The sequence below is a fragment of the Malaya genurostris genome, chromosome 3 (assembly GCF_030247185.1).
Source record: "Malaya genurostris strain Urasoe2022 chromosome 3, Malgen_1.1, whole genome shotgun sequence".
Taxonomy (NCBI): domain Eukaryota; kingdom Metazoa; phylum Arthropoda; class Insecta; order Diptera; family Culicidae; genus Malaya; species Malaya genurostris.
This window is the reverse complement of record NC_080572.1, coordinates 45,273,480-45,288,370: the sequence shown is the minus strand read 5'-3', so window position 1 is coordinate 45,288,370 and position 14,891 is coordinate 45,273,480. Positions and strand designations below refer to the sequence as shown.

General features: G+C 37.4%; 1 protein-coding gene across 6 annotated transcripts in view; it reads left to right on the top strand.

The window, feature by feature from the left end:
• The window catches only part of LOC131435863 (IQ motif and SEC7 domain-containing protein 1), a 215,131-nt gene that overhangs the window by 195,321 nt on the left and 4,919 nt on the right, over positions 1-14,891 (top strand). For 4 of the 6 annotated variants that reach the window (XM_058604105.1, XM_058604104.1, XM_058604109.1 and 1 more), the window contains one exon: positions 9,651-9,971. In XM_058604105.1, coding sequence (XP_058460088.1) covers positions 9,651-9,971 — 321 coding nt within the window. Of the gene's footprint in view, positions 1-1,843; positions 4,785-9,650; positions 9,972-14,891 lie in introns of those variants that run through there. The other 2 variants (XM_058604107.1, XM_058604106.1) reach the window with 2 other exon arrangements.

The following is a 14,891-nucleotide window of genomic DNA, read 5'->3' as shown; positions in this document are numbered from 1 at the left end:
GTCTTTGTGATTTGTTGATGGATCTGCCTCATATAACTTGATTCGGAAAAGTTTAAAAATGTTTCAATTTGTCATCGGGTAGTTTGCATACTGAAATCTCCATCTACATACGAACAACACGGTGGCGCGCAAATAAATTCAGTATAAAGTTGTGTTATGATGATAATCATAGATAATTATTTTTCATTAAATGTGGCTAAATACAAAGAACTATCTCTCAGCATAATCCCTCAGACCCTATTATTAAACCAAACAATGATAATGTTCTGCGGACTGTGTCACATATTTTCTTCCTTGTAATGCTGCCATTCTATTTTCAGACACTTTCCGAAGATTATCGACGCTTTTTAACGAAGGATCATTAAAATTACACTATTACTGAGTTTTTTGGTTGACTTTTAAGTAACTTTGAAATCATCATAATTGACTTTCATTTAAATGATATTTTCCAAAAATTTGTTGAAGGCATAAAATAGAGTAGAATCAATTGTTCTGAAAGAATCTAATTGTCTTTTTGAGCATTCGTTAAACATGTAAACACTAAAAGAAGATCAAGTTTGTAATTTGTGAATTTTAGTGCATGCATCATCATGTTTATTTTTGTATTTATTATGGGTACCATAGAATTATTTCATTTTTAATGTAATCGTGATCGGTCGTGTCTTGCATACAACCCTGTAATTTTTTTTATTTCGAACTGCGTTTTTGGTACCTTGTGCTTCTTAAAGGTTCAAAAATACAAACGAACATTTGACTTCGAAATGCAAACGTGCATCATTTGTGCATAAAATTTGAATTTGTATTTTGAATCAATCTAATGAAAACAAACAATCGCCTATACAAGTGACTACAGACTCTCATAGTAACAGACCGGCGAATACTTCTTTGGGAGCCAAACGAACCGTCAAATTCCTATGCTAGAGCATGGGAGTTTGACGGTTCGTTTGGCTCCCTAAGAGGTATTCGCCAGTCTGTTACTATGAGAGTCTGTACAAGTGACGACAGAAAAATGTAAACAACAGAATGCAGCCAAAAAAATTGACAGATTTTCAATTATTGTGAAATGACAGTAGTTTTCGATTGCGTCCATACTTTCTGGCACAATCTTTATTGAAGAAGTGTATGTGAAGCCTGATATTTGTGGGATTACTCTAGAGCAACCACAATGAAAACTTGCGCACTGCTTAAAGATCTCGTCTTTCCGATAGTTTAGAAAAATGCGAAGAATCAGAGGACCGTTTTGGTTCACATTTCACAAAGAAAGTTACAAAAAAATAGTCTCTGATTTATACTTCTTCCAAACAGCTCTTATTATTCGACCCATTGGTCATTCATAAACATGTTGCTCAGTGTATATTATCCAAATCGGCACTCTGATGACCCAAGATTTGATGTATCTAGTTTGATCTATGTTTTCGATAGGTGAAATTTGATTATTTCTACCAAAACCCGTTAGTGTCCGCAAACGTACTCCCTCACGGCAGTTCACCCACATCTAGTACAATTGCCAGAGCTACTACTCACATGGGAGCTAATAAGGTGCATAAACTCTCTCTCACGTGCGTGCGAGTGATCACTTTTCCTCGGGCAGTAGGTAGTCAGCGTTGAAGTGAGGTCTCTGAAATGCATTCCTACGGTGAACGCATGGGGCCCCAACCAGCTCTTAATAATGCGATGATGAGCTGCTGATTCTCCGCGGTCCGAGTCGGGCAGCAATTAGCGGGTGTATACATATCTTAACTAGCGACCAGACGGCCACGGTACGGCTCGGTTCGGTCATGCCGCGAGAGAGCAAGAAAGACTTGGCCGGCCGCGAGTTTGCAGTTCTCGCCCGACGCTCGGGCGTACGGTCTGTCACAACGGTTTCGCGCATCGCATCGATGGGAACGAGCGGTCGGTCTGCTAGTTCGTGTGTGCTGTTTAATTTTTCGCGCGCGCTTTAACAACAGCAGGCACCCATATCGAGGCGCACCTGATATCAGTCACGGCTCGTTGGAACACCGGTAAACCGCGGCTACTTCCGCCGTTCGGCTCCTCGCCGACCCGAGCATCCAGCTTTCGGTTTCCACGTTCCAAAATAATTGTTAATAATTGGTACGATTTAATTACAATTTCTAAACAGTGTTCAAGCCGGAGTTGTTAGCAAGAAGGAAAATAAAAAAAGCCAACGTTGAATCAATCAAAGGTATTCAGTGCGTGATTTGAACAATATCCGGCTCGGACAGACAGGCCAATGGCTGTTCGGGTCGAGTCAGAACCAGTATCCGAAAATTTATGTCTTCCTAATCACCTGCGCATGTTGTCCTCCTTTTTTGCTGTAGTGATTCAAGTCCTCCAAGATCCTGTGAGAAGCAAAGTGACCGAAATTTTAACAAAAGAATGTATGCACAAAAGAAATGAGATGCAGAGCCGGAAGTATTTTTCCTTTTTTTCTGAAACGGAACTAATTGTATTGTAATTGGTAGGTTAGTGCGGCGAGTGTGGCTCTACACCGGAAGTTGAGCCGAACACAAAGGATTCGGGACAAGTGATTTGTCTGGAACTGGACGAAAAAAAACATCCCATGAATGGAAACACCTTCCCTGAACTGTTGGCCGGGGGGACGCAAAGCGGAGATGAGACGGTATGTGATGAAATCTCCGATGCAGAAGCCGAGCCGAGCAGCGCATGTGAATAAACAAATGAAGATTGTGAAGTTGTTGTGTGTGATGTAAACAAAGAAGGCTGTTTGGAGACGCGTAGCGAGTAGCGAGAAAAGAAGACCCAAAAATTGGAGCACTGTTTAAAAGATCATTAGTTTTCTGAGAGCATAAGAACCGTCGGTTTCCTAACGTACCTCGTCGCCATCTACCACCACCGAAGCACGATGATATATCGCGACCGAGTGGTGGACACGACCGTAAAGAAACAACCGAACATCGTCGGGTTAAGATTTTAATTAAATTTTGATGATATGGAATCTAGCTGACTGCTGACTCGTCCATTGATCGGAGCGACTTAATCGAAACTGACATAATCAGATGCAATTAATACGCGATCGCGAAAAACTGATCTGCGGCATCGGTTTTGGTGCGGATCATACAAAGAGAACGAGCCGCTCCACGCTCCAAATGCAACCAGTTTGGAAAGGACTGAGAGAAAATCTCTGTGGAAGATTGCGATCCTTTCAGGACGGCATAACATTATTAATTACTTTCAAGTACCCGTGCCAAGTGTTTTTGTTTCAACGATTCAAACGCGCTATGGTAAAAAAAAACTTAGAGAAGGGCAGGCCATCCTACCTGGACATGTGAAATATATATCTGCTATCTTATCTTGTTTACAGTAAGGTGCGAATGTGTATTTCTATATCGATCAGACGCTTAAAGTTCCTACCGATCCATGAGTAAACAGCTGGGCAACCGTCGTCGTCGGGAGATAAAGCCTCAGTGTATTGTTTTTTCTGCGGTGAATGTGAACTAAAAAGTAACATACATTAACATTTTGCATAGCGTTAAAATTGGTCGATTCAGTTCTGTCACCATCAACGAACAGAGTTGTGCAAAATTCTTCAAACTTATCATTTATTGATAACAACCACATAAAAGCAACCGCAAATAAGCACGGCTTTCGCACTTTTCCAATTCAGTCAAATCCAACCTGTTGTTTCAGTCACGTTCGATTCGGGATGCTATTTTCGGTTCGAAGTTCCCGAACGACATCGCACAAAATTTTCGAATCTTAACATGTTTGTGACCGGAGGAAAAAGTTCCGGATTATTAGTACGAAACGAACCAATTGCCAGAAACATCACCCGTCTCTACTCCGAAACGCTCTCAAGCTGTCACGGAAGACGGTTGTGTGTTGTGGTTCCGCTTCAGGTTGCTATAATCGGTAGCAATAAAACCAAAACGATGTGATTCCAAAAAATCCACAGGAATCCATTTTCCCTCACGAATCAGATTGAGTTGATGAAGAAGTCAAATGTAATATAAATCATCGAACGAACCTTCCGTAAGTGAATCATATTATTCTGGCTAGTGGTTTCAAGTGGAACAATACTCTTCCGAGTGCTTGGGTGTTGACAAAATTTAAATTAGACCGTGTTCAGTCATCGTCGGAAGTGGCAGCAGAAACGGTGGAAAAAATAAAAGCACAGTGCCTTTCGTCGCCGTCGCCCCCTCCCCGTCAGGGCCTACTAGTGAAGAACAATGTTGTTTGACAAGCTACTGGCAGCAGCAGCAACTACTACAACCACAACAACAACAACAACAACAAGAGCTACCGCCGGCCATTACGACTCAGCGAATGTGTCAGTAACGAAACAAAAGTGCAAATTGCTAACAAAACCATCAGCGTCAACCGAAAATGTACAACAGTGACAATACCTGGGAAACCGTTAATACTGGGCGTCGAAATGCGGACGCCACCGGTGGTGATACCGCCAACAATCGACGACCGGAGTTCCAATGTGATTGTGTTTGTTCGTGCTGTTGCAAGTGCTATCCGGCCGAAAATGAAACCCTGAAGGAGGTCACTGTGGCCGCCACCGCCACCGCCACCGCCACCGCCACCGCAGCCGCAGCCGCCCCCGCTTATCAGAACAATGAAGTGTTCAATAGTCGTCGCGCTCTCTCGCAGGATTCGATCGTCCGACGTCAACGACGGAAACGGCGCGGTAAATCGGGTAACGTGGAACAGCTACTGGCGGCCACCAAAACTGTGAACTCTAGTCTAGCACTTGATTCGCAGAACCGACGAAACTCGGCCTACTGTGTGTGCCGACTCGAGATCAAAATCGTCTGGTAATTAATTATGGCGTTTTCGTTTTTAATTTGCACTACACTGGTGCAGTGCTACACCATGGCATGAATAAACGAACAAAAATGACGAAAACATAAACAGTAACCATTGACTACCATAAACGATTCCATTGCACAGAGCTACGCCAAACATTTGATGAGTGCTACACCAGTGGTATCGGTGCAGAAAAAGTGTAGCACTGGTGTAGTGCAATTGGCAAAAACGAACGGTTTCAGTGCAACCTTACCTACACCGGTGTAGTGCAATTTAAAAACGAAAACGACATTAAATTTACACAAACTTCTACGACACGTTTATTATCGGTTTAAATTTTCAAATTCTGACACAGGGCCATACACTTTGATTCAGGAATCGAAAGAGAGTCTAATTTTAGTTCAAATCTCATAACTCAGCTACTTCTAAGGTTGCCCAAGCAAATCCACACTTTCCACTGTCGTTTGATGCGGTAAAAAGTACGCGTGACTGTGCACTATTAATCTAGACAGCACTCGAATAAAGTCAACGTATCTTGACTCGATTTGTTGGTTTCACGGCGATGGCCAAAGGCAATGTACGATGAGATAGGTTCTGCAACGCCCTTAGCGTGTTTGACGAAAGCGACAGGTTTGATGACAGATCGACAGACCAGAATCAGAAACTTAATGTGTCCAATTATGATCGAAACAGACATTTGTTCCAGTAGGGTAAAATTTTGCTTTTAGAGTATTTGTCAACAGTAACTTGTTCCTGCTATTCACTTTTGAATAAGGCGGTTGTGTAAACCCCGGCAAAAATCATCCGCTCACCATTTAATTGCTTCGCCCGTTCATGCAGTCCATACAGTGTTTTCAATTAGTAGGTGTGCCAAATTGTTCTTTATACAAATTTTAATTATTTCATTGCCAAATACATAACAGCCTTCCGTATAGGTCATGTGATCAATCACGGAAAAGAGGCGTCTATTTCAGTTTGTTAGAATCAATCAAATGCTCTACGCATTTTGAAAGAGAATTCTGGATGAATCAGTGCGCTATCTTTCTGAAAATTTATGACTTCCGGAATTAAACACTTCTCATTTTTGGAGAATCGAACCAAATACCAGTCCCATCGATTGTTCTCCTTCAATCACACCAAATTTCAGTCGTATGGTGCCAAGGGTGGACTTAAAGTCGAGTGTGATATAATTTCACATCCACTTTTACCGTATTAGTTTGTAACCGTAGCCACAAAATGAGGCCAAGCATCGTCGTGATGGAAAATATTTATTCTCTGTGCTTTTTGCCTTTCTCTATAGAAAGGTTTTAGAATTGCTGGAAAAACCGAATTTCGAACGGAGCCTCGGAGACCCATAGTGTTATATACCATTCGACTCAGTTCGACGAGATCGGAAAATGTCTCGGTGTGTGTGTGCACTTTTCGAAGATATTTGAACGCGCCGATTTTAACAAACTTGGGCTCGTTTGAAAGCTACTGTCGGGCCATTGATCAAGTTCAAATGTCAAACGGCTGTGACTTTTGGTTCCGGAGATATGATGGTATAAATAACGTGACCGACAAAACGTGTTGTTTTTTTACCGCGCAAGTTTCTCGGAGATGGCTGAACCGATTTCAACAAAAATGCAAATTGTGGAAAGAGCAAATATTTTCAGAAATAGTATGAAAACTTTTTATGTAAAAAGGCTTGAAATTCACCAAACAAAAAGAAAAACGGAAAAATATCAAAATTTAGAAAAAATCTATTGGAAAAAATGCATATGTTGCAAATAAATTGCATTCTGCAGCAACAATAGGAAATGTAAAACACAGCAAAAGTTGTAAAAATAGTGAGAACAAACGACCGCAAAATAATGGAAATAAAAATAATATAAACGGCATAAATAGTACAAATTGCTAAAATTTAGGTAAAGATAAAGCATCAAAACGGAAAAGAATAGCAAAAACTTTGAAAACAACAAAAATTGTAAAAAATAAATGCGAAGCTAGAAACTATAGCGAAATTAGTTACAAAAAGATATGCCGAAAATATCACAAATAACTGAACAAGCAAAGAAATGAATTAATTAGTAAAATTAGCTATAACAGTGGACACTGAGTTGGGTTCACTTTTAGCAACGGAGGTGCGATAAAACCGGTCGAATTTTTGAAAAGGGTATCCGTGAATTGCTAGAAAGATGGGAAAATGTAGCTGGAATTGGAAAAAAACTATAAGAAATCGGAGAATATCTAAAACAGTGAAAATATCAAAAATTTTCGAAATTGTGAATTAACAAAAATGGGAATCACCCCAAAAAATAGCAAAAGTTACATTTAACCTATTAAAAATAGTGACAATATCCAAAATTGCTTAAATAGTAAAAACAGTAAAAATCAAACTGCGAACAAAAAAAATACGCAAAAAAATGCAGAAATAATAAAAACAACAATTGTTAAATAAAAAATATCAATTTTTATATTAATGTCTCCGGGCGTATCTTTTCTCAAAATCATCTTTTCTGTTAGTTTCCATTCATTGATCTTCTCAATCTGTTTTGTCGTAAATGCGACTTACTTTACTATGGGGTGCCTTTCAAACATTTCTCTTGCACACGACAGGGTAGCAATTTATGATTTTCAGTAGTTTAAATTAACCACAAATTACTCTATTATTATTAAAGTATTAAAGAGAAAAGCTCATGACGCTTGTTTGTCGCTCTCGTGCTCGGACGGACGGATGGTTTTAATGCAGTGAGCGACATTGCATCCTCGCGGTACCTACTATGTAAATAATGTAATATAAAATGTAAAAATTGCCACGCTTCATTCATTTTAGCCAGCACCGTTTCTTCTAGTATCAGTTTAATTATTATTCAATTATTAAAGAACTTTTTGATATTGGCTTCCATTGTAATTCGTACCGTGTGTACTTCTGCAGGTGAACAGATTTTTATGATTGGTCTTATTGATTTGTGTGTCGTGAATTCGTCGTACTTTAGTATGGCTGCACCGTTACAATTCTGGATGTAAATAAATGGAACCTTGCACGATTCACACAATATATAAACTTGTGAGAACCAATTTAGTATTCACGTCATCCAGTTATGTCTCCGACATTACTCACCCGATATTTGCAAAAACTGAAAAAAATAATAAGAATACCAAAATAGCAAAATTTACACAAAAAAACAAAAGTAACAAAATATAGTTTAAATTATCGACAAATTAGAAATCGCATAAATAATCAAGACAGAAAAAAATAAAAATAATAAAAATAAAAGATAGCTAACAATCGGTAAATTAGTAGAAAAAGAGAATATACCTAATGCACCTTGAAGATTCAAAATGTCAATAATACTGAAAACTAGCAAAAGCAAAAGTAGTAAGAACAATTTAGCGAAAATTTCAGTAACGAAAAAATAGCGAAAAAACTAGTAAAAACAAAAATATAACAAAAGTAGTAACAATGACAGAACAGCTGAAATATTAAAAATTAAATAAAAAAATCAAATATAACACAAATTGTATCAATATAGAAGAATGATTAAAATAGAAAGGACGTACATAAATCACTACTACTTCTTGGAAACTTATTCCCTAATAACAGTAGTTATAGAAAGATTATTCTGATTGATAATCATCCCACAGTAATTGTTATGGTATTGTTTTCCAGTAAGAGCAAATTCAGCAGCTAGAAGTTCTATATGGAAGATCTATAATAGAGCAGAAACTGGAACAAACGTATCCCCAGCAAGCCGTTCTAGTTCTATTTATTCGACCAGTTCTTCTGTCAAATTTAAAACTGGTCTACGATGCCGTTCTATTTTTTGTATATTTGAAACACGAGTAAAACACTGCTGAGGCTGCCAGTTTTTCTTGTTATAAAATTAAGATTTAAATTTTGTAACTGGCATAAATTATGCATCTAGAACTAGAACACTACTGAATATGCCCTAAGTGTTTGTCTTTGACTCGTCAGCGCATAACAGTTTATGTTGAACCGTTATACAACTTAGCAGATCTATATAAACCTTACCGTAGCATCTATGCAATTATCGCAAAGACCGAATCTACCGAAAAATGAATTATGTGTAAAATGAAAACGTTATTGATGCACGTCTTAGGGTAAAACCCTATTTTGTTCGAACAAGAGTACCTATATAGGTATACTGGAACGACATCTGCCAGAATTAGCTAATTTTTCTCGGTTCAGAAATGTTAGGTCAAACGAAGAGAATGCGAAATATGGATATGATTTTCTATGAAAGATGTGAGTTGTTTCAATCTTTTCAAAAATGAAACATTAAACTTTTTTTGGAAACCTCCTACTGGAAATCTGTTGTTGTAGCTCATAATAATCCGCACGTGGACATGCATTAATTCGCATACCTCAACATATCAGTATACTCGTACGTGTACGGAACTGGAAAAATTGAAAAATATATCAAGCAACACACTTTTTCCCTGTCGCATTACAATGCTTGTACTTCAAATGCTAAACAACAACCGTCGTCGTAAATAGGATTCTCTCTCGTTTTTCCTTTACACGTTTTAAATCTAGAATTCTTGCTGCTGGTAGTAGACAGACACCAACTGTCAACTGTTTTAATCGAGGACTATATTTAGAAACATCTCTTATTTGTGTACACTTGTAGAAAAAAGAAACCTTTCCCGTTGGATGGAATGTTATCTGATGGTGCAGTGAATTTATCCAACCGCACTAGTTCAGAATTGCTAACATTCAAGTGTAACGTTTCTTCACCGTTTCCCATTCTATTATCGCGTAACAATGCACTCGGCTAACTTGACCTTCAATTTTTTTTTTAATCATTGAGCATTTCACGAACGACACCTTATTGGATTTTTCTAATGTTTACACTTCTCTGTCACACCAGGTATGAGCTGTCGCAGGATCTGTTGGACAAGCAGATCGAACTGTTGGAGCGCAAGTACGGTGGCGTCAAAGCCCGCAACGCAGCCCTTACGATCCAGCGGGCCTTCCGACACTACACTATGGTGAAGAAATTTGCCTCCATCACGGCAATGGCTAAGGCGGAGAAGCGCATGAGTCGACGGGTCCAGCACCAGCAACAACAACAACAGCAGGCTGAACTAGAGATGATGCAGCAGCAGCAACAGCAACTGCAGAGCCACCTCCCGGAGGGTGCTGAAATGTACGACGACGGTAGCCTCGGTGGGCAGCGAGTTTGTGCCACGTAAGTACATCATGGACATTCCTAATCTGTGATAATTTATATCAACTAGTATAACGGAGGTATTTTATCAATTCTATTTTTTTTTTATTTTGATTATAATCAAAATGAAGTACATATAGAATAATGAAAATGAAAACAAACCACTGATAGCTGTCAAACATGAGCTTTATTCGTGATGTCAAACCTAATTGGGTGGTCACCAAATTCAATCCAACCAGCAGGTCTTGCTAAAATGAAATATTTACGTGCCCGTACGACCTAACGGGAACTGAGGAAAGTTTTCAATTTTGATCACTGAACGGCCTCATGAAAAAATCCTCCCAATTTTCACTCTGCCTAATCGGTTTTGGTCGGATGAATCAACCAGCTTTTGAATCAATATACGAAAACCATTAGTTAGAGTTCGATATATTGACTAAGATAAATTAGGTGAAATTAGGAGCACTCGTTTCGAGTTTTTGCGTCGCTATAATAGCAGTATTGAACTATTTTCGAACTACACTCAGGCAAAAAATATATATGGAATTTCATAATGATTTCCAATAGTTTTTAGCCACAAGAAGGTCGTATGCGAATTATAAGACCGCCTTATGAAGTCACGAAAATTGAAATTCCAAATTCCAAAGCCTTATAAAATTCATACGAAATTTTTAGAAACTTTGTGCGAAATTTCTATGACAAACATAACTTCTGTTATATATTGTGGAATTCATAAGTTGTTCGTATGAAAAAGCATCATATGATTTGTCTTATGATTTTCACTACTCGATTTGCCTGAGTGTAGCAGAGAAGTAAATAAGTTACATAGACGAAAACATAGACGACGTATTTTGAAGATTTATTCAATGGAAATCGAAGGAATGTGGATTCATACATTATAAAGTTTTAAATGATATCTACCTAACAGAAATTGAAATCAAATTCATCGACATTTTCCAAACCAAATTCATCCTAGAAAAACATGACTTGGTTTAGACCCGAAGATGCCAGGTTTGCAGTTTAGTCTGGAAATCTGTTGATTTTTATAGGTGCTGCATTTATATTTTTGTCTGCAGATCTGGAATCTGTAAATATTTGAGTACATTCGCAAATAATCTGAAGATCCTTGAAGTTTTTTACAGCCAGTTAGCATAAGTTGCAGACTATTGAAATGAACTCGACCCTTAAGCGGCCTTTACACGTGACAATATTATTATCAATCCAATAGCGGACCTTACACGATCATTAAAAGTGTCATTACTAAAAATAATGTCATTTTAATGAACGTGTAAGGTGCAGTAATGACGAGTTCTCCATTGAAGTTTGGAATATCATTACTTAGTGATCATTAAAAATGACATTAATAATTCTCGTGTAAGGACTGCAAGCGAATATTTAAACATTGAGCGAAGAGTTCATCGCACATATTAAACAGTTTCCTTTCTGAAGAGAAAGTATTGTTGGATAAATAAGCACTCTGTAAACATTAAAAAAAATCCTGGCATCTCTGCTTAGAACAGTTACTCACTACTGTCAAATTTTTTACATGGCTTTGTACGCTTTGCATAACAGCAAATTCAGCAGCTGAAAGTTTTATATGGGAGATAGTATAACTGAAACTGCAACAAACGTATCTCCTGCAAGCCGTTTTAGTTTTATTTATTCGAACAATTCTACTGTCATATTTATACACTGCCATTTCATTTTTTGTATTTTTGAAACACGAGTAAGGGCATGTTCAGGAGTGTTCTAGTTCTAGATGCAGAATTTATGTCAGTTTTAAAATTTAGATCTAGAAATTATAACAAAATAAACTGGCAGCCTCAGCAGCGTTTAATCTGTGTTTGAAATATAGGACAAAATAGAACGGCAGCGTATAGCGGCCCTTACACGAGAATTATTTTTGTAATTTTTAATGATGACTAAGTAATGATATTTCAAATTTGCATAGAAAACTCGTTATTACTGCACCCTACACGTTCATTAAAATGGTATTATTTTTTAGTAATGACCAGAGATGCCAGATTTTTTCATAAAAAAATCTGTATTACTCTATAAAAAATCTGTATTTATCTGTATTCACTAATAAAATTAAATTTCAATGAACAATAATTCTTTCCATCTGCCTGTTGGAACAGAAAGGTCAAATTCCACAAAAGGAATGTGATGCCAAGACTTTGCTTCTCGTCACTGCATTCAAATAGTAATAGATTTCTCATGCGAAAAAGCTTTTTTTTGCTTCTTGGGTAATCCGTATTGAATTTGGAAAATCTGTGTTCTGTATGCGTATGTAAAAATCTGTATAATACAGATAAATCTGTATAAATTGCATCTCTGATAATGACACTTTTAATGATCGCGTAAGAACAAATTCAGCAGCTGCAAGATTCATATGGGTGGTATATAATATAACTGAAACTGAAACAAACGTATCCCCAGCAAGCCGTTTTAGTTTTATTTATTCGAACAGTTCTACTGTCTACTGTTCTATTTTTTCTATATTTGAAACACAGATAAAACGCTGCTGGGGCTGCCAGTTTATTTTGTTATAATTTCTAGATTTAAATTTTAAAACTGACATAATTTATGCATCTAGAACTAGAACACTACTGGATATGCCCTAGGGTCCGCTTATACCAGTTTCAAGTTTGACAGTAGAACTGTTCGAATAAATAAAACTAAAACGGCTTGCTGGGGATACGTTTGTTTCAGTTTCAGTTATATTATAGACCACCCATATAAATCGTGCAGCTGCTAAGTTTGCTCTAAAACGCTGTTGCGACTGCCAGTTTTTCTTGTTATAATTTCTGAAGAGAAAGTATTGTTGGATAAATAAGCACTCTGTAAACATTAAAAAAAATCCTGGCATCTCTGCTTAGAACAGTTACTCACTACTGTCAAATTTTTTACATGGCTTTGTACGCTTTGCATAACAGCAAATTCAGCAGCTGGAAGTTTTATATGGGAGATAGTATAACTGAAACTGCAACAAACGTATCTCCTGCAAGCCGTTTTAGTTTTATTTATTCAAACAATTCTACTGTCATATTTATACACTGCCATTTCATTTTTTGTATTTTTGAAACACGAGTAAGGGCATGTTCAGGAGTGTTCTAGTTCTAGATGCAGAATTTATGTCAGTTTTAAAATTTAGATCTAGAAATTATAACAAAATAAACTGGCAGCCTCAGCAGCGTTTAATCTGTGTTTGAAATATAGAAAAAATAGAACGGCAATGTATACCAGTTTTAAATTTGACAGTAGAACTGGTCGAATAAATAAAACTAAAACGGATTGCTGGGGATACGTTTGTTTCAGTTTCATTTACATTATAGACCTCCCATATGAATCTTGCAGCTGCTGAATTTGCTCTAACGTTGTAAAATCGTTCTACTTGAAACTGGGACGGGACTGAAATTGCTATCAAACATGTTGATTGATATTTCCACAGGGGTATTAGATATTTTTCACTCTTCATTCGTTTTAAAATCACGCGTTTTTTTTTTATTTTTTTGAGAACGGCCCATAAGCCACCTGTCAACTTCCACTTTCGAAAGAAATTGCAATTGCCGTTTACTATTATAACTTACTCTCAGCGAGTGCCGAATCATTCGAAATTACTCTTCAAAGTGAATGTTGATGGATGGTTTATTGGCCGTTCTCAAAAAAAGGCGTGAAATGATGGTTGAGGGCTAGGACAGGACCAGACAACTGGCTTCTTTTTCCAGAAAAATATTTCTCTTCTTATTCCGGTTGCTCCCTGCTGTAAATAATAAATGCCTCGCGATCACTGTTGCCAGTAGAGATAATTATTCATTCTGAAAACTTTCTCCCCTTATAACATGCAATTATTTATCATTTGAAAACACTGTTGTATCGGTCAAAAATATAGCTCTGGATTCATTTTGATCAGATGTTTGTTTTGAAGAAAACGTTTAGTTGAAACAGCATAATAAAATTTTCCTAAAACACTCAATTTTGGGTAATTAATTTTTGCAGATTGATTAACTAAAGTATTCAACATATTCTATTTGAGAAAAATAATAACATACAGAAGTATCCAAAGATTCGGTGCTAATCTCAAACAACATAATCAATATTCTCGTCCATATCACACTTCGTGATTTCAGGCTTTCTCTTTGTATCATCCAGTGATTGTTAAATGTACTCGTATACTTTCCGCATTGACAGGATTTAAAAACAAATTGAACTTAAACCCTATTGAAATTAATAATTTTGAAAAGATGACCCGAAAAATAAAATATCCAATATCAAGCTACATTGTTACCGACGATACTGACAACACTTTTTCTACCACCCTGCAGTAATCTTGATTTCAACAAATTGTACTTGCTTATGTCAATTTCAACCAATCACGAGCTGGTCCGAAATTGGTCCTAAAAGTGGATTAACAATTGTCAGGTCCTGTCCTAGGTTGAGGGGTCCTTAACAGGGATGCCAGATCTCAGATTTGTCTGTATATCTGCAGATTTCGCACATAGTGCTGCAGACATTTTTTGTTGTGCACACTTTTGCAGACTATTGGCATATTGTCGCAATACTGAAATGTAGAGACGCTACTTGTTTAGAGATGATACTTTTAGCAAGAGCTGTCAAATCGGTAGGAAAATTTTTAATTATTCCACCTTTTCAACGATTTCTTATGAAAACGGGCAAATTCATTTGAAAAATCATAGTAGAAGTTGAAGAAAATGTTTTTACTCTGAGGTAAAAAAAAGCAAAGTCTTGGCATTACATTCCTTTTGTGGAATTTGGCCTTTCTGTTTCAACAGACTTCGCAGCCGATTCTTAGTGTACAGAATCATTGCATGGGCTAGTACTATGGATCCTACTGACACTAAGAATCCTTCCAGGTCGGGGCTCGAACATACGACAACTGGCTCGTAAGGCCAGCGTCCTATGCATTGAACCGCCAACCCG